We start from the raw sequence: 21,317 nt of genomic DNA, 5'->3' as shown, positions 1-21,317 counted from the left end.
GTGATATCATCGCTATCTGATTTCTCTGCATGCCATCCTTCGTTGCCTTGGTAATTGACAGTAGTGATCTAACCATGCAAAACATCCATTCAACAAACAATATTGACGTGACCCTGACGTGACACCTGATTGGGTTTATAATACAAATCTATTCAAAATCGACTATTAAAGATCTTCAATCAGTTCTGTTCAGTTGAGTGTCTTTTAAAACGTTTGTTCGCCATAATGAAGCTCGTTTATTTTGTCCTTTTATTTATCTCTCTCTACCATTCCTCAGGTAAGTGCTTTGCTATCCTCATGTTTGAACTGTTATATTTACTTATAATTTAGGAGTAAAATCCATTATTCGTACTTTGAGAACCAGATTCTTTAGAACCTAAGGAAACTATTCAAAGTTGTCAAGTACATTTTTCAATACTTCCCGACGAAAAACTATTTGGTTAAAATAAAACATAATTTCCCAAAACTAACTCACCTTATAATTTTAATTAAATAAGCCACGAGAGGTTTCAAATCAAATCAGGATTTTTTTCCCACGAAATATCTAAAAAATGTGAAATCATAAATTAGTCTGTTGTTGCAAAGTTTTAGCGATTTTTTCATCGCGTTTGCTAGAAAAAAATGCATTTTGGTCTAAGTTCTTCATTCATCTCGGTTTTTTTTTATAGTCAAACATCGATATTTTTCAATTATTTTGGCTTCGAAATGCTTCCCGACCCTATTCCTTAATGCTATGGTTAAGTTGTTGTGCGTCACTTCAGTTATCGTGACAAAACAATTGACGCAACAAGTATGTTTGATGTCATAGAACATGTCTTGACATTTGAATTATATGAAGCAGAAAATTCATTACCTGCTTGCCTGCTTGCCTGAGTGCTATTTTACAATATAATAATTAGTCTTCATTTACATGTTTCCAGGAGCAAAAGTCGACAACAGCAGCTCTTCGTACGAGAACACACTTTTAGCCAATTTATTTAAGTCCTACAACAAGAAAGTCAGACCTGTCGTCAACAGCAGCGATACTGTTGAAGTAACTTTCGACGTGAAACTCAGTAAAGTCATTAAAGTGGTAAGAAAATGTTTTGGCTTAATTTCTTGGTCTTTTCAAAACCTTTTGGGAAAATTGGCGAGAGGAGGGAATTAGTTTGTCAGTTGTTGGTTGTGTTAATAGATATGTTAATTAGAGTTTTTTACTTTTGGTTTTGCTTTAGATTTTCATTAACATTTTCCTCTTTCTGTATTAACCAGGATAGCAAGAGTCAACAGTTGACAGTCAGTGTTTGGATCACTCAAGTAAGTCACATCATACAACAAGTCTGCCCTAACGTTGCTCTCATGAAACTGCGCATAAACGAAAATGATTGTCTTGACTGCGCGCTCGCGGTGAAAATACTAAAAATCCGTAATTGCTGTTGTTTAGACTTGGAAGAATGCATTTCTAACATGGAACAAGAGGACGGTAGGCGGCATTTCTAGCATCACAGTCGATCCAAGTGAAATATGGGTCCCTGATGTGGGCTTGCTGAACAAGTAAGAAAACATGCTAACTTATTTGATCTGTCAATCCATCCATCCATCCATCCATCTATCCATCCATCCATCCATCCATCCATCCATCCATCCATCCATCCATCCATCCATCCATCCATCCATCCATCCACCCACTCACCCACCCACCCACCCACCCATCCATCCACCCACCCACCCATCCATCCATCCATCCATCCATCCACCCACCCATCCATCCACCCACCCATCCATCCACCCACAAACCCACCCATCCACCCACAAACCCATCTACCCACAAACCCATCCACCCATCCACCCACAAACCCATCCACCCATCCATCCATCCATCCATCCATCCATCCATCCATCCAGCTATTTATTCTTTCATTCTTTTCCTTTAGCGCCGACGCATATGAAAATCACTGGTGTCAAATGCCATATATCATATTCCGGCGAGCTCACTTCCGGTACGAAGCTCATATGTTGAGCGAGAAAATACACGGATTTTTCGACTATTTTACGCTCTCTCGTGAATTTAAGTGAGTCTGTCTTTCATTTACCACTGGATTTAAGTAAAGCAGTATGTAAACCATTACTAGTAGTAATATTAAATGATTTGAGGCATTTTTCGGTACGTCAAATCTGTGTTTTCCGAGTACCGTTGAGAGTCGATTTTACAAGGCGTTACTCGATTCTCGACTATCTAGCTGCGAATAACTGGGTCTAGCTTCAATACCCGCCTTTGAATCATGATTTTACCGCCAAATCTGAAATCTTGAATAAATTATCTTTGTTTTGATATATTATAAGTCTACTTTTGTGAGATTTTTGGTACGTCAAATGGCTGCTAAACTACATCATCTGGTCTTTGTCCTTTTGATCTTCTATTGTCAAACTGTAGAAGCCATAGAAGACGATTTTAGGGAACAAAATGATCAATTTAAGGCAAATTCTCCTACCTTCACTTACGAAATTTCGAAGTAAGTTGGAATAATTAAGCTTTTTTTTTTTATTTAAGCGTTCAATAAACGTATTTTTATTCTTATTCTTATTTTTATTTTCAAATTAGTGAAGTCGAATTGTATAAAAAATAATTTTATTGTATTCATTTTATTGTAGCTATTTAATCTATGCCATCTCTAAGAAAAGGGATAGTACTGGCTGTGGAACTTCTGCTTTATCAGAGGTTGTGAGCAGGATTTTGACAGATTCTGGAGTCGAAGGGGTTTTAATTAACAATCGTATACTGAATGTATTTGGAAAAACGATTTCTGTTTTAAAGAGCAAAGCAAAGGCTGCAGCTAGGAAGGGTGGCTTCTCTCTCAGGAGATTAGAAAATAAATGGAGAGGGACTACTCATAAATTTACTGTGTACTACTCAGAAATTGACAAGTGTGCACTTGAACAACAGAACAGTAATCTTAGAGGCCAAAAAAGAGCATTAGAAGACACTGTTGTGGAAGAAGTGTCAAAAAGGCTGAAAGTAGAAGAAAAACTACAGGCTGCTCTTGAAAAATCGGAAAGCTCTTGTAACTTCTACAAAAAGAGATTCAAAAATTTAGTCAAAAAAGTTATAAAGAACCAGGAAAAAGCAACACCAAACAAAAGAGGGTCTTCAAAGAAAAAGAGTTTTCATGAGTTCACAAAAAGGCACCAATACAGGGTAAAGGGCCAGATGAAAGAGCAATGTAATGCAACCCTCTCCTTTCTTGGTCATCATGACTTCATTGCTACAAAAGTAGAGATCTTTAACAATGCAACCCAAGAATATGAAACCTTACAGCTAGTTGATAAAGATCAACTCCCTCTCAAAGAGAACAATCCTGTAACACTCACTGATGAGGAAATTACTGATCTCAACTTTTGGCTGTACATAAAGGACAAATTTAACATTTCCAATGAAGCTTGGCATGAACTGGCCTTGAAATCAACTGAAATGCCAAATATGTATCGACTTAATAAAAGAATATCAGATTTGAATGCCAAATGGAGGCTTACAGACACACCAGGAGAGGCAGAGGGTGTTCAGATTTCATTTAAGGAAAGCTTGATTGAACAAACCAAGAGGCTTAAAAACAAGGGGATGCTAAAAAATGAAAATACAATCAAGGTGAAGTTGAGTGGTGATGGAACAAGTATTGGCAAAAGATTAAAAATAGTTAATTTTACTTACACTATACTCAATGAAAAGGATATTGCAATGAGTGATAAAGGTAATTATTTATTGGCTGTAATGAAAACCACAGAAACCTATGACAATCTTGCAGAAAGTCTAAGTCACTTAAAAACAGAAATGGAAAACTTTGATGAAATTGATGTTGAAGGACAAAAGTTTAAAATTGAATACTTCCTAGGAGGTGATTGGAAATTCTTAGCATGTGTCTGTGGATTAGGCCCAGCAAACCAGGATTATGCATGCATTTATTGCAAGTGTCCCAGAGAATCTAGATGTGATATAACCAAAACCTGGTCCTTAACTGATAAGAAGTTTGGAGCAAGGACACATGATGAAATAACTGAACATTCAAGATCCAAACGGTTTAATTGCAAATCAAAACCCCTCTTCAATTTTATTCCACTAGACCATGTTATCATTGATACTTTGCACTTGTTTTTAAGAATATCAGACAACCTCATTGAGCTTCTGATTAGAGAATTGAGGAGGAAGGATGCAATTGAAAATGTTAAAACTTTTCCAAATGGTTTTAAAAGGGAAAAATACAAACACATGGCAGGGTATGAGGCATTTTTAAAGAACATTGGAATAACATTTGAATGGAAGGTAGAGCCAAATACTAAAAAACTTGATTATAGGGATCTAACTGGACCAGAAAAACTAACTGTTTTTCAGCACATTGACTTCAATACTCTGCTTCCAACATATGAATACACAGATAATTTGAAGAAACTTTGGGGTGATTTTTTGGACATTATTGGAGATTTAAAACTGGACTATGATAATGAAGAATCAACAGTCAAGCTGAAAGATAAAATAAAATCCTGGTTTCAACAATTTCTTAATCTTTATCAGGGTAAAGATATTACACCATATATGCACACTCTTTACTGTCATGTTCCTGAATTGTTGAAGCTATACAAAAATATTGCACATTTCAATCAACAAGGGATGGAAAAATATAATGATACGGCATCTAAAAATTATTTAAGATCATCCAACCACCGAGGGGTATCTGCTTTGAGACAACTCTTCTGGAAAAAACAAAGAGTGCAGCACCTTGAGGCAGAAGGTTACCAGCGAGAAAAAAATTCTTTGACTTGCTCAAACTGTCTGGAACAAGGTCACAACATTAAGACATGCACCAAAAAATGCAAAAGGTGTGCATTTGAAGTTTGCTGTGGTCATCTTGATAAAGTGAATAATAAGTGGGTGCCAAGCTGCACTTTGTGAGTTTTCAGTAATTATGAATTTAGACATAAAGCAGTTTTTTACAGTATGTGGTTTAGCATTTAGGAAACATGCACAAAACAAGCAAACAAAATTGCAATACTGTTTATCATTGATATTTTAATATAACCATGGCTATTAACAAGTTTTCAGTTGTGAGTTTTCAGCAATTATGAATTTAGACATAAAGCAGTTTTTTTACAGTATGTGGTTTAGCATTTAGGAAACATGCACAAAACAAACAAACAAAATTGCAATAATGTTTATCATTGATATTTTGATATAACCATGGCTATTAACAAAATGTTGTCTTTATAATTCTTGAAAAGGAATCCATTAAATCCATTGAGTATCTGAAGGTAAATGTTTATGTATTGTTTTTAAGATATTGCTTCCTATTTCCATCACCTCGTACAAACATAAATACAAGCATAAATGAATCCTCGATTTCTGATTTAACATATTTACCACCAATGTACTTAAACTCTTGAATTGGGTTCTTCTTAGTGATCCAGTACCGTACAGTTTGTTTTTCTACAAAAGCATAATCTCCAATGCAATTAAGAATCCTCTCATCCCACCTTGTCCCTAGTATAGCGTCCAAAGACCGGTTGTCTTCCAATTTATAAATGTCCTTTCCCCTATGAAGAATACTGTTTGTGATCTTTCCAAGTCCGGAGTAAAAGACATCCTGTTCAACATTTATTTCTATTCTCGTCGAAGGGTCGTCCCGTCGGCCTGACCACAAAGCTCTTTTAATTGAGCGATAAAGCTGTTCATGAAAAACAAACTTTCGGTCTTCTAGTGACTGCTGGCCTGGAATATAAGCTTTCTCCAAGCGAATAAATGGAAAGTATTCGCCTTCGTTGTCATAGTCTCGCCATTCGTCAAACTTGTCGCTATATCCAACAAAATGGATTTTCAACTTCTTTCTTTCCCTATCGACTTCAACAATCTCAACATCGTAAAGACTTTTGTCGTTTTTTTGCTTTCGCTTTATTCCTGGTTCTTTTTTACGACTACATTCCTCAATGAATCATTTTGGTGGACGAGAAAAACGTTTTACACGGTCCGCCATCTTGTTTTCGGTCATCAGTGAGCATGCGCACCAGAACTGAATTGTGTTATTGTCACCAATATCAAATGTCATATCAATATATGGAATGATTTTCATATGAACCATATCAGTCGCTGGAGGCAGAAATAAGTTTCAAACCAATGTTATTGTAAGAGACGGTGGCCAATGTATCTGGAGGTCCCCCGCCATCTTTACAAGTGATTGTGAAATCAGTGTAGAATACTGGCCTTTTGATACTCAGAAATGTCAAATGAAGTTCTCTTCTTTTACCATGACGAAACGAGCCCTTGCTCTGAAGCTACAAAGTCAAAGAACTAATTCCAAAGCAGGTAAATTGGATATTCCTTTTCGTAAATTGCCTGTCGGTAGTTTCAAAAGATAAAAATGTATTACGATAAATACAAATGCTGTTTTTGCTTTTTTTTATTTTCGTTTTTTCTTTACTCTTGCCTTTGTTATTTTTTAACTTAAAATCATTTTGGCGCTTAAACGGAATTCTTAGCAGCACGTGCGTCATGTCAGTGGTTCGCGCGCGTGTGTCCGTTGATCCTTTCCCGCCAAAATCTCGTATATAAAATTATTAGTCATTATTTTTAATATAATTACTGATATACTACTTTTATTGGTTATTTGATCTTATTTTTATTTATAGATTTTTTTTTTTTTTTTTTTTGATAAATAAGTTTTAAATCGTGTATTTTTCAGAGCAGTTTATAACCAGCGGTGACTGGACTGTCCAGACGATCGACGTTTTGAGAAAAGAAGATTTATCAAGCTGTTGTTCTGATGCTTTCAGCGTGGTTGGGTTTGAGCTGATTCTTAAACGAAAGCCCATGTACTTTGTACTGAATCTCCTTATACCGAGTGCTATTTTGTGTCTTTTATCTCTTTTGAGCTTCATAATTCCAAGCGAAAGTGGAGAGAGAATTGGTTTCATTACCACCATTATGCTCGCCATGTCGGTGTATTTGCTCATAATCGCTGACGTTCTACCAGAAACGTCTAAACAGATCCCTATCACAGGTCTTCTGTTCATCGTTGCCATAACAGAGAATGCAGTTATTCTTATAGAAACAATCATTGTCCTGAGATGCTTTCACGGCACTGGAGAACCCCCAGCTTGGCTGCAAAGATTCTACTGTTGCTGTTGTCCATGCCTTGGGAAAAAACCGCCTTCTACGAAATCACGCCCCCAAAAATCAATCTCGCAGAGTAATCTCTACGTGAACGAAGTCGCGTTAAAGGAATTGGATGCCCCACCTCACATCCCTGCTATCTTTGAGCAAAATGATTCGCAGGAATTTGAAAGTCCAACTTGGCAAGACATTTCTATCCTTCTCAATCAGCTTTTCTTTATCTTAAGTATCATAATGGTTGCAGCAACATACGCCGCTATTTATCTCAATGCTGCTATGGATTAAGATCAACGCTTTTGGGTAAATTTGTAGGGGAGGGGCAGGGGTTTAAGCGCTGGATTTTACGCATTTTATACGCATGTATGCGCACATATAAGCATTTTCATTACAGTCAAAAAAAGTATATATTTTTATTGTGTAAACGTTAATCAATTTTTGTTGAGAAACCAAGTCAATATATTGAAGTATTATTGTCTCTATTTCAACGACAAGGAATTTAGAATCCAGTACGATAAAGAAATTGTCTTGTCCTCCTTATAAACCTTCCTTCTTCAGTCTTTCTTCTGCTAGTCAGTTTCCTCGAGAAACAAACGACTTTCTGGTTTATGTCTTTAATATATAATAATAATATTAATTATTTTACATGTAGTTTAGCACTCAGTAATAGAGTGAAATTATTTAAACTTGAAATGAAAAAATACCAGTCAACGTGTAATAGGCACTAATGAAAACAATGGAATTAGGTCCTACCAATGTATATTAGTCTAAAATCTATTTCATGGGTTTAGTGATTTCATTCTACTTACCGTATTTAAAGTAATTTTCATTAACCCGTGAAACAAAGTGTACTATTTATTAGCGTGTAATAGTCAGAATAACACAAAACAGAAAACGAGACAAGTAGAGTGTAATAGTGCCAAGAGAATATGAAATAAGAGAAGGAATCCTACCCATATAGCCTTGTAACCATCATGTGCACAATTTGTTGCTATTTTTACCTTGGAGACATTTTAAGCGAAGAACCTGATTGATTGATTTCTTGAGAGTAGGCGGCTTCCAGTCTTACAGTAAACAAAGCCTGTGTTTTTGTCGTGGACGTAGAGAAATATGGCGCTTTTCGTGTCCTAAAACGAGGCATTAAAGGGAAGCATGATTATCGCGCGGGCATGGTAACGAGTTAAAAATAGCATCAATGATTCTAAAAATAGCATCAAAGTGTGCACATGATGGGGCACGGGGATTCCTTCTCTTTGTTCATTTTCTCTTGATAGTGCTATATATACACTAACACCTATTTCCCAGGACGCAATACTAAATTATACACTTTATATTTTATACAAAAAATGATTCAATTGATTATATCTGTAAGATAAATTTGCCGCGAGCTCATAAATGATTTATATATTTACACACTTATTACCGACCTCTTTTAGCAGTTATTATTTCATGTTATTTAGAGTGGCTTTACTTATTGGCCCATGAAAAAAATAGCAAGTATAATTCGGTAGTAATGAAATTCTTTTCCCATTGTTTTTTTCTTCTTTTTTATCACTTTTATCTTTGTTTCACGGGCCAAGTCAAATCACTCTCATTACCACGAGGAACCAGCAGAATGTAGAACTGACGTGGTCAAAGGATAGCGATCTAAAGCATGTATGCTATCATATATTTTTACACAATATATTACAGTCACTCAATATTGTCTTTCAAGTCCACAGGCTGGGTGTTGGGTACTTATGGGTGTATGTTGCTCCAATATTTTTCCTACAATCTCCTAAATATCGTAAGAATGGATTATATCTGGGGTATGTGTTTCTATCATTTAGTCCATTGGGTGTGTGTCACCCCAATATGCTTCATACAACATCCTGAGATTGTGATAATGGATTATACCTTTGGGCACGTGTTTCTATCATTCATTCCATTGGGTGTGTCACCCTAATATACTTCCTACGACATCCTGAGATTGTTATAATGGATTATAACTTTGGGCACGTGTTTCTATCATTCATTCCATTGGGTGTGTGTCACCCCAATATGCTTCCTACAGCATCCTGAGATTGTTATAATGGATTATGTCTGGAGGGGATACCTGTTTATATTTTCTTAACATTTCAAATCCATCTCATCATGGCTGATATAGTTCTCGTTTAACCTAGCATATTTCATTAGCATTCTTTATTTTTCTATGTTAGTGTCCCACACAGTCTCTTGGAATCGTTTGCATGGATGTATTACTGTGAAGTACATTCACCATTCAATCTCGTCATGGCTAACATAGTTTTCTCGCCCATCTCAACACAGCATATTACACAAGGATACTCTCTCTTCTAATACTTGCCTTCCTCGTCAAAGGTGGCCTTGGTGACGTCGGCACATGCGTCATGGGGATAGCAACAGACGAGCTAGTTTCTCTTGTACAAGTGCACATACAAGGCATTTTACTTGCCGCATTATGACCGTTATTTCCCTCGAAGGCAAAACTGTTTCTGTCACAAATCTGAAGCCGATTGGGAGACTTTTGATAACCGCTGTCCGATGACGTCACAGTGGAATCAGCCTGGCTTGAACGGCACGCAAGGACTGATGGGAGACTTTGGAATTCAACGTCAATTTTTCGGCGCTTTTCAGGGATCTTCATCTGCGCTTGCGCAAGATTGTAATACAATGAAAATGTACTGCCAACCACGGAGGCCGACGTGGATAGGATAATCACACCGCATATGGAGGCAATACCACCTATTATCTTCCCCACGAACGTTGCCGGTACCATGTCGCCGTACCCCACCGTTGTCATGGTGATGATACCCCACCATACCGAATTAGGAATGCTATGGAATTTCTTCTTGGATTCATCGTTTCCCCATTTGGTTTCTGAGTAAACGATGAGACTCGAGAAGACAATGACAGGAATGATGAGGATGAATAGAAGAATCATGAGATGTTGGCGGCTCGCTTTGACCGTCTTGGTCAGGATCTGAAGATCATACAACAGCTTGAAACACCGGAATATTCTTATGAGTCGAAGAGTGTTGAGAATATCAATTGTAAGAGAGCGTTCAAAGGCTAGCATGAGGTATAGTGGTATCAAGACGAAGAGGTCCACCCAGTTTTGGAATTTGAAAATGAACTGGATCTTACTGGGGGAGAAGGCCACGCGTAGGATGAACTCGAGTGTAAACCATCCTGTGAGGACTGAGTCAATAATCATGAGAGTGTCTCGAGGGTAGTGTGAGGGTAATGTTCTGGTCCTTGTAACATTGGTTTCTGAAACAAGAGAGAATACATTAAGGAAAGAAAAGAAGAAGGAAGAGTGTAATAATGTAAGGCAGGATGGATGGATGGATGGATGGATGAATAGATGGATGGAAGGATGGATGGATGGATGGAAGGATGGATGGATGGATGGATGGATGGATGGATGGATGGATGGATGGATAGATGGATGGAAGGATGGATGGATGGAGGGATGGAGGGATGGAGAGAGGGAGGGAGGGAGGGAGGGAGGGAAGGAAGGAAGGATGGAAGGAAGGAACAAACGAACACACAAATAGTAAATGTACGTGACAACGATACTAGATCGAGTGAATCGTTCGTCACAGAAGTGGTAGTTCACTTATGTTACACGGACACAAATGCTCGTATACAACTTTTTTTCGTGAGACAAGAGCGATGTAAAACATCGGAAATCCTCCTGTGTAGCAGCAAAATAAAAAGCAGTACTTACTATTTGTATTATTTTGTAACAGTGGTTTATCATGTATGGTCTTAAAGATGTCCAATGTCCAAAGACAAACCGTAAATATTGAGGTGATGATGAAAAACAACGAAACCCAGGCGAAAACCTGAAACAACAAAAAATGATGATTCGAATTTATTACCAATTTTTTTTCTCTGCTTTGACTGCATGACCTAAATCATAATAGATATATATAGGGGTTTTTTTCGTAAGAAAGGTATGATTTCTATAAGCGCTATTTTTTTTTTTTTTTTTTTTTTTTTTTTTTTCCTGGAAATTTCATGTTGTGATATCGTTATTGTTTTAGAGATAAAGGTTTAATTCCCATAAAATAATACAAAATTTACGCTTTTAAATACTTAAATCCTTTAATATTTTATGACTAGTATAGGTTATATTTTGCTATATTTTGTTGTGGTTTACATTTATCGTTTTCCTGCTTTTTTTCTTTGGTTTTCCTTCTGTATAATTTGTGACTGATCATATTTCATCCGTTCCTCGTTTGAATTGTAAATTTTTCCGTTTTCATTTGAATAAAACATATCGACAATGTACATTTACTTTTATTTTTTTTTTTTTATGGTAAAAGACAGATATCGTGAGATATCCTGAAGAGGTCGTTATGAAACTGTAGAAAAATAGTAAGCTGCTAAATAAAATTCTAAAAACAATGGTGTTTTACGTTCGTAGTGATAATAATCAGCGTTTCCCTGGCTTCCAAAATCGACGAGTTTAATGTGCGAAAAAATAAATGATTTGAAGAAAAGTATACGATGGAGCCAAAATTGTACGTGATATATAAATATTAACGAGAGTTAAATTGAAGAAAAAACCTCTAGAGTGTTTTTCATCTATAAAAATAAAAATAAAGTTTATGTTCCAAAATCGACGAGTTAAATGTGCGGGGGGAAAAAATTATATTAAAAAAAAAGTATACGATGGAGCCAAAATTGTATGTGGTGTTAAGACCTTTAAAGTGTTTTTCATCTATAAAAATAAAAATAAAGTTTATGTTCAAAATGTTCAAATAAAAAAATGTGTCTCAAAAACCATTAATAATTTGCTGCGTTCGCGTACAACAGAACTGAAACCACTAACTGGTTCAAAATGTTTTGCGGTAAAACATTACGTTTACAGAAATGACCGATAACAAATGAACATTCAGATATCGTTATCTTTTATACCTTTGCAGTTGGGGAAGAATAAGGTTCGTCTAAAATTTCCCAGACGATTGGTTGATGTCTTTGCCACCATGAAAGACTTGGATCTAGCCGTATTCGTCGTCTGCCTTCGTCCTCGTCGTATTTCGGTCTAAAGTCTAAAGCTTTTAAATTCTCTTGGGCATCTCGATGTTTCGTATAGTTACTCCAGCAACACGATTCCATTTGCTGTTCATCGATGCCCCAATAAGCTAGTTCTTGCTCAAACAACGGTCCACAAACATTTCTCGGGCAATGGAGATTTCCCGTTTGAAAATAGTTCAAAACTTGAGCGAAAACTGCTGGGTGTCGATCGAAGAAATACTCCCCGTTCTCCGGATCATAGTCGAGTTTAGTCTTGTTCTCTACTAGCCTTGCTAATGGAAGATCAGGAATGTTTTTTAGTGTGCTCAAATATGGCTGAAATCGCTTGCCTCCACAATTGATAATGACGCGGTCTTTGACATCCTTCGATGACTTAAAACTTTGCGTTTCTCTCCTAGAAAATGTCTCTCTCCTTTCCGTTGGAGACATCTTTCGTTATTGCTGCAAGAAGCTTTGAATTCTGGAATCACCAAAAATCCATTTCCATTTGCTCTGTCGTTTTTCACTCTGGCTTTTAAGTAATTTATTTTTTTATCACGGATCAGTATATGCATATTTGAACAGCATCCGGGACTCTAACAAAAACATCTGGCATATTAAAACCATTAGCCCCAGCCAAGACCTGTAATCCGTGCACTATCCCACACCATTATTGAAAATACAACTAATCAGAATGCAGAATTTAAGTTGGTCGTATATTTTGCGATAGTACGCCTTTCTTTCCATCAACCATTGCGGCGTTTTGAATTTCTTGTGCCAAGGGGTGTTTTGATCCTGTTGAATAAGAGCCATTTTATAGTATACTAGAAAATACAATTGACTAGCTGATGCCAATCTAAGCCATTGTACTTAGTTTACAGCTACGACTATTAGGCTTTAGATTGTTAGTATTCTTAGTAGTAGAATACTCAAAATTTTTCCTGATTTTGGCTTTTATTCAGGTTGAAGAAATGGAAAAATGAAAGAAAGAGAGGAAAGAAATGAAAAGAAATGGAATGAAGGAAAAAAGAAAAAACGAGAAAGAAGGAAAAAAGAAAGAAAAAAGAAAAGAAAAGAAAAAGGAAAACACTAAGAGAGCGAAAGATCCCGGCAACGAGTCCCCGGCAACCCAAAATTTCCCGCTTCACCGCGCGCGTCTCATACCCTGCTCCTCACCAGTCCTTCCTGAACTTAATCCAAGATGGCCGCCCATTCAAAGTTCAAAGCAACCCGAAGGAAATCACTAGAAACTCATAAATAACCCTCAAATAATATGAACATAGAGCGAGTATACTACCTTTTGAATTCAAATGCGGAGAGCCGTCATCCTTGTGGTGCTTTTGTTTGCTTCTTTGTCGTTTCTATTACTTCAAATCATCTCTATCAGAGGACTTTATGACCAGGTAAGGTGACGATTGACTCAAGTGTAGCTAACGACTTTCATTTCTTTTCTATCTCTTCACAGCCATTAAAAAGTCATTTAAGCTTTCAAATAATCTCTTCTATATTCCTTTATCCCTTCTTTAAACATTGACAAAAAATAACAAGACTTGTGAAGAAATGTTGAAAATGTTGTAGGGTAACTCGATTTTCTTCGTAAAAGTTTGTAAACGCTTTTAATTTGAAGAATATTTTTACATTAACTAAGTTCACATTGAGAATAATTTTTTAAATGCGAGAATTGTTTTTCTTATTGGAAGTCATTCCTATCTTTAGCCACACGGTTTTTTATAAAGAAGCAAGAAAATAAAAAAATCTCGTGTATTAATTATTTTTATTTCATATTTATATAGTTAACATTTAATTTAATTTTTTTAATGTATCTTAATGTTAGGAATAAAAGTTCACAGCTGTTTTCAAGTTATAAGTGCACCTGTCTTTGGCTTCCTTGAGAGGGCGGAGACTTTCGATAGGGGGTAAGGAGGGGAGGAAAAACCTGAGTTACTGTGATTTTCCCAGATTAGAATAGGAAAACTGTAAACCATTAATGTCTGTTAAAGTTTAAATTTTCTATTAAACAAATTATTAACAAAGTTGGTCTGCTTAATTTTAGAACTCATGGACATCCAGAATTGGAAAAGCTGTAGGACTTGGTAATTTTGGAGCAAAAAAGGACAGCCCTGCCTGGGTTGGTATAAAATATTTTTAACCATACCTTACCAAGTCGTAGTTTCTGCATCACCTAATCTTGTACTTGTCATAATATAAGAGCAGAGTTGCTTGTTGGTTAATTTTTTTTGGAGCCAATTTTGCCCCCCTCCCCTCCCCTCACAGATTCTCTCTGAATTTCAATTTGATAATTGAATGAGGGCCCCGGGTTTGTTAGCCACTTGCTATTATAAAATTTGACCCTTTTAAAATTAAGAACTATTTAATATACATACAATGTTTATAGTGTTAACAGTAATTATTTCTTTATTATTTCAGAAAAACCTCAAATCTATAGCAGACATCAGCCTGGAATTCAATGTCGAATTTTTTATAGTTGATCCAGAGATTCTTCAAGATATTGTCATTGACCAGCTTTCTGTTAACAGCTCCTCAAAGTATATATGGAACTTCGCACCTCAACTCTCATCAGGTTGCCGACATGTCTGTGGCAAGAAAAAAATCATACTTGGTGTGTTTGGTGACAGATGGTCAGTGATTAGGGTAAGATGGATGATATGTACTTCTAACTCACAGAATGCACCTCTGGGCTGATCTAAGTCAGGGCATGGCTAACTCACAGGTCAAACCCTGAAACAACCTCTGGGCTGTTCTAAGTCGGGCCATGGCTAACTCACAGATAGCACCCTGTAACAACCTCTGGGCTGATCTAAGTCAGGGCACGGCTAACTCACATATCAAAGCCTGAAACCACCTCTGGGCTGATCCAAGACAGCTAATGCACATAGTTTGAAATTGTAAAGTGTACTTACATGCAATAACCCAGTCCAGAAATCTAACAAAGACCACAGATCTAAGAGATGATCACAGGGCTTAAGATAACAGCTGGTCAATCACCAGTCATTATCATAGGCCGAGTTAGTCTTAGCTTAATTCACACCTCAGTTGTTTCTGGCTCAACATTACTGGTCAAGATGACTAGAAAGACAAAGATTTGACCAGTAAAAAATAACTCTGATCAGACATTGTCTGATGACCACCTCTTATTTTAATCCCCTTGAGTACACAATCACTCATAATACCATTCTTGACTCCCCTTTTCTTTTAATTCAGGACAATTTCATGCTTGCTTTGTTAAGAGAAGGTTTCCAAAACAACTGCTGCAAAGATCAGGACCCAAGGCAGATAACAGTAGACCAAACCTTATATTCAAGCATTGATTTACATTGTTCCTTCGCCTCCAAGGGAAATATTATTGACATAGTCATTTTTTATCAACGGCAAGGCTTTTTGTGGCATGGCTCTGCATCAGAGGGAACTGGAAAGTTGGATCATGCTTTTGGTAAATCACCTGGAGCATTTGATAAGTGAGTGTAATAATAATATTAAATTGTAGTAGAGATGTCCTTTAAACCCAGAAACAATTTCTGAGAGAAATTATGCATTATTAACTATATACAAAATTTTTTAAATATAATTATTGTAACATTTAAAATGTTTTTATTTACAGATTCACCTTAACCAAGACATCTGTGGATGACATTGCCATTTTTATTCCAAAAAGGCCTAGTAATTTTGTATCAGAGATGAAATCTTCAAAGTTCATTGAATGTGATGTGAAGCAAGCCCGTTCTTTTTATTATAAATATGGAGAAGGAGGAAATCCTGATGCAGAACTATTTATGTCACAGGCAAAAGAAGTGTTGAGAAAAGCCAAGCAAGCCCTTGATGGGTTGGGCGTTAGGTTCTGGCTTAGTAGCGGGACATGTCTAGGTAAGTGTTGGTACTACACCCTTAGAGAGGGATTTTTGCTTGCAACACTATTATTTTCCATGACTGTCTTCCCTGCTTGGGAAGTTTTAACCCCCTCTCTTTGCAGTGAAGGTTGAGATATTAGAGACCTTTAGCAAGACGTTCTTGCTAGCCCCTGGAACCTCAAACTGCCGTTCGACGTCGGGCATTTTCCTTCAAGCTTTCGACATTTATCAAGGCATCATAAGGAAGTTGTCGTTGGAAGAGTGGCCATATTAAATTTCATTGATGCCGAGTGTTTCTCCTAGTTTGCGGGCGTTTTTCGGGGCCCGATTCCTATCGTTTACAGGTTAGCGGTAAACACAATGCCAAAGGTCTCTAATATACCTTCCTCAGACCTTCCCAACACCTTGAAAATCCAAATCCCCCTCCATGGGTGAATTATGATATTTTCTTTGTAATACACAATGTACCCTCCTCAGACCCTCCCCACCCCTTGGAAATTCTTATCCCCCTCCACTGGAGAGGCATGGATATTTTCTGGAACTACACAATATATCCTCCTCCCTAGGATTTGTAAAAACAACACTTCCTCTACATTATTTTTTATATTTTTCTTGAACTAAACATTTTCCCTTCTCATATGTTCATCACCCCCCTTGGACATTTGCCCTCTTATAGTGCAAAAGTATGTAATTTTCAGGGCTGTTAATTCACAGTTATATTCCTTTCCTCTCCTTAGGGTGGTATCGGCAGTGTGGGATCATTCCACACAGTAAAGATGTAGATATTGGTATTTGGATCAAGGATTACGACACTAAATTAATTGACAGATTTAACAGATATGGACTTATTCTCTCTCACAGGTTTGGAAAGGTACATTAGGATGTTTGATAAAGGGGAGATAAATGCACCAGTAGAGACTTTGTATGCTCATGATTCCCTGGTAACAGAGACTCCCGTGTTGACGATTCTTGGCAGAAATTCTTGCCATTTCCTCTGCCAAGAATTGCCAACGTGGGAGACTCTGCAATTTATGAGCATGCAAGAGTGGAGTGACCCTGCAATAATAAGACCTTTGGAACATGGAAATTCAGTAATTGTATTCTTTTCATATTGTTTTTAGGTTGAAGATAGCTTTGAGTTGTCATTTAGGACTCAAGAGGAGAAAATAAAATTAGACATATTTTTCTTTTATGAAGAAAAAGATTACATGTGGAATGGTGGAACCCAAGCCAGGACAGGAAAGAAATTCAAGTAAGGTTTAGCTCTTTGTAACACCAGGGCGTAACCAGGGGGGAGCACAGGGTGCACGTGTACCCCCCATAAAAGCTTAAGGTCCACTCATCTATCTCCTTTTGCTTTAAAATTGCATGCAAATGTTTTTTGATTAAATGAAGACCACTTTCCATCTGCATATTGTAACAGTTTTAAGAATCATCCAGCCGTTATTCCCTTGTGTTTTTTATTTTTTGTTTTTTTGGTTCTTTTTTTTTTTTTTTTTTTTTTAATTGGTCACCTTTTTATTGGTTCTGCAAATAATATTGCCTGTGCACCTCCCCTACAAGATCCCTGGTTGTGCCACTCAATGGACATGAAAAAAAGGATAGGACAGCAGAGCAGAGCGAAACAGAGCGAAGCAGAGCAGAGGACAGGAGAGGACAGGAGAGGAGAGAAGAGGGGTATTTTAGGACCGGGAAGTAGAGGATCATGGGAGTCCCTGAATTCCAGTCTACCAACTTTGACGCCTTATCCCAGTTTTTATTTCATCACGACCATCTCATGGATTTCAGTAGAATTACATCCTGGAGAATAAGTCTATTGGTAATGTTAATATTAATCTAATAACCATCTTTAATCACTAGGTATATTTTCCCCAAGTTTACTCTCTGTTGGACCGAATTTCTGTCAATGAAGGTCCGCGTACCGTGTGAAACCAAATCGTATATAGAAGCTAACTATGGTCAAACGTGGAATGTACCTGTTAAGACTTGGGACTGGAAAGCAAGTCCACCAAATGTACGACCAAATGGAGAGTGGGATAAGAAAGAATGGAGGGAAGTTATTCAGATGTTGTAATGATAATGATAAGAATAATATTTAGGTTTGTGCGCATCTGCTACTTACCCCCCTCACCCCAAAGTTTATATTTGGAAAGACGAAGAATAATTTCTCATGGGATTCGTGATCTCTCGCGCGCGTACCTTGGTTGATCCTGAATGGCTAATTTGTGATATCGCGCGCTTAGAGAAAGGAAGAAAGGAAAAGTTAGGAAGTGAAGGAAGGACAGACGGACGGACGGACAAAAAAGAAAAGAAAATACTAACAAAAACGATGTTCTTAAAACATTTTATTATGATGTAATTATATTCACATAAAATACAATAATACATTTTCCTGGTTACCAGAGGTTGCTATGGTGCGTGGGGTTAGAGGGAGGAGCTCGAGTTTGATACGGACCAAGCACTTTCTTTTTGACAATCCATTTTTTCACCATCACACCAGGCAATAACAAAAATAAATATGCATGATAATTGGTGCCTAAATATTCGTAAATTTAGTTTTTTATCTTTTCCATCACATTTCATTTTTTCAAAGGCCCCTAAAAGCCATGTCGAGTTCTTCTAAGTAGCCTTCGACCGTCTTTAGCACGTATCCATTGTGGTATTTCAAAAACTTGCCAATGAACTCGTTCTCCTCTTGCGTTTTGATTTCAAACTCGAAAAACGCTTTATTCAAAGCACAAATCTTTTGTCTTCGTAGAACCACACTGGAATCAGTAAAAGGGTTGTACTTGTCTTGTGATCCAAACACATCCTCGTAATCCAGATAGCTTTTTCCTTTGCAAAACAATGAGATCATTCGTGCCACTGTGACGCCGATCGGTAACTGGTCCAGCTCAGGCTCCGTCGACAATGAGTAACCGTGAGGGCCTCGCACGAGCCGTTTTGCGATCTCGAAGAGCAGCATAAAATGGAGCTCATTCATTGGACTGATTTGATTGTGAAGGGCGGACTTCAACCCAGTTGTGTTGAGTTTCTGCAACATGATTCCCAACCCCTTGCTTGTCACACCTCCAGACTTCAACATATGACACATGTCAGGATAACTATAGTACTTAAGTCGGCCAACGGTCTTGATTAAGCCATTCCCTGGCTGTGTACCAGTTGGTAGCAATTCTAGTTTGAACTTTTTGTCATCCGCAAATTGAAAGAAAAACGGTCCTTGTTCGGGCCTATCTTTGTACTCGATGATTACGCATCTTAGAAGGTTCACAACTTCCACACCCTTTAACCCCTCGACGTTGAAAATATACTTGTTGGGGTCGGTTGAGGTGTTTAGGGAATTTAAGTCTAGTGGAGGAGCGTCTTTGACGAAGTATTGCTCATTAGCTATGCTCTGGCGTCGAAATTCTTCCTTGATCGCCTTCGTTTTGTCCACCATACCTTCCAGATTTGTGTCAATTTTAAAAATACCGTGTTGTTTAGCTTCGAGCTGAACCAGCGCGTCAATGTCCAAATCCGTTCGTCTTTCTTCGGGATCCAGTATTGATTTTGGTTTGGGCTTCGGTTTTACATCAGGGGGTTTAATTTTTGAAGTCTCCGGGTGTGCCGCAGAGCTCGAGCTTTGGTCCACCACATCGGGGCCGATTTGAGCTGATGAACTGATTATGGGGGTAAAAGAAGATGTGATATTTATATTTTTGTCTTCTGCCATTGCGCAAGCTTGGGAATCACTGGAAGCACTGGAAAAAATAGATTTGAATTTCCGATTAATCAGTAATTGTCCCCATTATGCCTTAACCACACACTCAATTCAGACCTTGGTTCCGCACACATGAAAGTGTCAAAAGTACTAAATTGTTTTAACTGTTGGTGGATAAAATAGGACTACTACGTGCCTATCCTGCATACGGTCTCGTCAAATTTTAGTTCGCAGTCCTTGGATTTGTTTTTCGTCCAATTATTTCAAGATTTGACAGCATGTAGTCCTATCACCTATATAAATCAAAGTCAAACTGAACTCCAGTGCAAGCGCAGTAATAGGGACTTCAAATTTATGCGTTTTTGATCGCGCCCGCATTGCGCATGCGTTGCGTTGTACAAGTTGTGCCAAGATTTCGGATCTAAAATTCTTGCTCTATTATCATATTTTTTTAGTTTCGACTCTCACTAATTTTTCGAAAAAGAAAAATGAAAAACAGCTTGAAATTTCTTTTTTATACATTTCAGGTTTCAGGGACGTTCACCTGTTCAGGTTAATGAGCTTGCGTGACCGTAAATTCTTCTTGCGTGACAAACGCCCAAATTTGATAACAGCAGGTTCGATTTTGAAAAAAACACTGTCTTCGATACGATATGTTTTAAACGCTTATTCTCAGGAACGCAAAAACACTTGCTCATCTTTGTATTAAATTTGAGTTATAAAGCGATTTAAAACCAATTTCAGATTATTTTCTTACGGTATTAAAAAAACATGCAGTATTCGATCGAATCGATCGTCCGCCTGATGCTCCCTGTTGGCCCACCGTGTTTTTGACAATATTAAAAATATTCTCACTCTGTTTCTCTTTTATTATTCAAAAATTACTCTGCTCTTATTCATCGTGAACCATATTTTTGTAATTAAACAACCGTGAAATTATACACTATAATCTTCGACTGACGGTCTTCAGAGTAGCAAGGAAACTGAAAAAATAGATGAGTTATCATAGAAAGCAATAGGTTTCGATTCGAGTGTTATTCAAAACAGGAAATTACAGACAACTAATGGTATAAGCTGGGAATTCTTAGCCAAATGTACAAGGAAAACCCTTTTTTTATAATTTAAATATCCATTTGAAAATTGTTTAGCGAAAACGCACAGTTTTTCCACTAATAATTTTCTGTACAGCCTTAGAAACGTAAGATTTCTACCAGTATGAAAATAAATACTAGATAGATGAGGTAGTAAGCCGTGTGGGATGGGCTCGGAAAATAAATACCTTGGTTTGTCGCTATTAAAGTCAGTCTTAGAGTATTATCCTCATAAAACAAGGGCAATTTCTCTTCACATTTTGCGTCCAGACAAAACGGTCTTCTATCCTCTTGCACCGGCGCCAAGCTCAGTCGACACCCTTCGTAGCTGTTCACTGAATGTTAATAGATAGGAAAACCAAGTCAATGCGGCTATGAAGTATTAGATTGCTTGACTAAATATGTTTCTTTTGCCGGAGATATTCTGCAAGCTACAACTGATGTAGGTCTGCTATCAAGAGCCACAGAGTCAGTGGTATCTCATGGTCAATATCGATGAAAACATT

At 37.3% G+C, this 21,317-nt stretch overlaps 5 protein-coding genes across 5 annotated transcripts; 3 read left to right on the top strand and 2 right to left on the bottom strand.

Moving 5' to 3' along the window:
- The first annotated feature begins 133 nt into the window (after positions 1–133).
- On the top strand, positions 134–8,829 carry LOC116302676 (uncharacterized). Its single transcript, XM_089030197.1, has 6 exons — positions 134–277; positions 921–1,072; positions 1,252–1,296; positions 1,424–1,533; positions 2,632–6,325; positions 6,702–8,829. The coding sequence occupies exons 1-5, from the start codon at positions 226–228 to the stop codon at positions 4,919–4,921; spliced, it is 2,649 nt and encodes an 882-aa protein (XP_088886323.1). The 5' UTR covers positions 134–225; the 3' UTR covers positions 4,922–6,325; positions 6,702–8,829.
- LOC148910785 (CHRNA7-FAM7A fusion protein-like) lies at positions 6,268–7,417 on the top strand. Its single transcript, XM_089030600.1, has 2 exons — positions 6,268–6,325; positions 6,702–7,417. Exons 1-2 carry the CDS (start codon positions 6,268–6,270, stop codon positions 7,415–7,417), a joined length of 774 nt encoding a protein of 257 aa, XP_088886726.1.
- On the bottom strand, positions 7,967–12,731 carry LOC116302674 (potassium voltage-gated channel protein Shaw). Its single transcript, XM_089030199.1, has 3 exons — positions 12,056–12,731; positions 10,860–10,977; positions 7,967–10,399 (listed from the first exon to the last, which is right to left on the bottom strand). The coding sequence occupies exons 1-3, from the start codon at positions 12,602–12,604 to the stop codon at positions 9,441–9,443; spliced, it is 1,626 nt and encodes a 541-aa protein (XP_088886325.1). The 5' UTR covers positions 12,605–12,731; the 3' UTR covers positions 7,967–9,440.
- On the top strand, positions 12,719–18,424 carry LOC116302675 (ribitol-5-phosphate transferase FKTN). Its single transcript, XM_031712018.2, has 8 exons — positions 12,719–13,557; positions 14,208–14,282; positions 14,582–14,806; positions 15,377–15,630; positions 15,774–16,036; positions 16,758–16,891; positions 17,142–17,272; positions 17,881–18,424. The coding sequence occupies exons 1-8, from the start codon at positions 13,465–13,467 to the stop codon at positions 18,092–18,094; spliced, it is 1,389 nt and encodes a 462-aa protein (XP_031567878.2). The 5' UTR covers positions 12,719–13,464; the 3' UTR covers positions 18,095–18,424.
- Positions 18,351–21,305, bottom strand: LOC116302677 (uncharacterized). The gene is made up of 2 exons (XM_031712021.2): positions 21,000–21,305; positions 18,351–19,760 (listed from the first exon to the last, which is right to left on the bottom strand). The coding sequence occupies exon 2, from the start codon at positions 19,730–19,732 to the stop codon at positions 18,608–18,610; it is 1,125 nt and encodes a 374-aa protein (XP_031567881.1). The 5' UTR covers positions 19,733–19,760; positions 21,000–21,305; the 3' UTR covers positions 18,351–18,607.
- Between the last annotated feature and the right edge of the window lie 12 nt (positions 21,306–21,317).

Source organism: Actinia tenebrosa, unplaced genomic scaffold (genome assembly GCF_029948245.1).
Source record: "Actinia tenebrosa isolate PJP-AT-01 unplaced genomic scaffold, QUT_ActTen_1.0 PGA_scaffold15__27_contigs__length_11533743, whole genome shotgun sequence".
In the NCBI taxonomy this organism is placed as follows: Eukaryota; Metazoa; Cnidaria; class Anthozoa; order Actiniaria; family Actiniidae; genus Actinia; species Actinia tenebrosa.
Note: the sequence above shows the minus strand (reverse complement) of the source record. Positions and strands in the feature narration are given on the sequence as shown.

Excerpts from the sequence above, each read along its gene's own strand:
- LOC116302677 (XM_031712021.2), bottom strand. The coding sequence starts at position 19,732 with ATGGCAGAAGACAAAAATATAAATATCACATCTTCTTTTACCCCCATA.
- LOC116302676 (XM_089030197.1), top strand. The coding sequence starts at position 226 with ATGAAGCTCGTTTATTTTGTCCTTTTATTTATCTCTCTCTACCATTCC. Across the intron at positions 278-920 it reads CTCTCTCTACCATTCCTCAG|GAGCAAAAGTCGACAACAGC; the intron begins GTAAGTGCTTTG and ends ACATGTTTCCAG. Across the intron at positions 1,297-1,423 it reads TCAGTGTTTGGATCACTCAA|ACTTGGAAGAATGCATTTCT; the intron begins GTAAGTCACATC and ends GCTGTTGTTTAG.
- LOC148910785 (XM_089030600.1), top strand. The coding sequence starts at position 6,268 with ATGACGAAACGAGCCCTTGCTCTGAAGCTACAAAGTCAAAGAACTAAT. Across the intron at positions 6,326-6,701 it reads AAGAACTAATTCCAAAGCAG|AGCAGTTTATAACCAGCGGT; the intron begins GTAAATTGGATA and ends TGTATTTTTCAG.
- LOC116302674 (XM_089030199.1), bottom strand. The coding sequence starts at position 12,604 with ATGTCTCCAACGGAAAGGAGAGAGACATTTTCTAGGAGAGAAACGCAA. Across the intron at positions 10,978-12,055 it reads ATTCTTCCCCAACTGCAAAG|GTTTTCGCCTGGGTTTCGTT; the intron begins GTATAAAAGATA and ends TTGTTGTTTCAG. Across the intron at positions 10,400-10,859 it reads GTTACAAAATAATACAAATA|AAACCAATGTTACAAGGACC; the intron begins GTAAGTACTGCT and ends CTCTTGTTTCAG.
- LOC116302675 (XM_031712018.2), top strand. The coding sequence starts at position 13,465 with ATGCGGAGAGCCGTCATCCTTGTGGTGCTTTTGTTTGCTTCTTTGTCG. Across the intron at positions 14,283-14,581 it reads AAAAGGACAGCCCTGCCTGG|AAAAACCTCAAATCTATAGC; the intron begins GTTGGTATAAAA and ends TTATTATTTCAG. Across the intron at positions 17,273-17,880 it reads AGGACAGGAAAGAAATTCAA|GTATATTTTCCCCAAGTTTA; the intron begins GTAAGGTTTAGC and ends TTTAATCACTAG.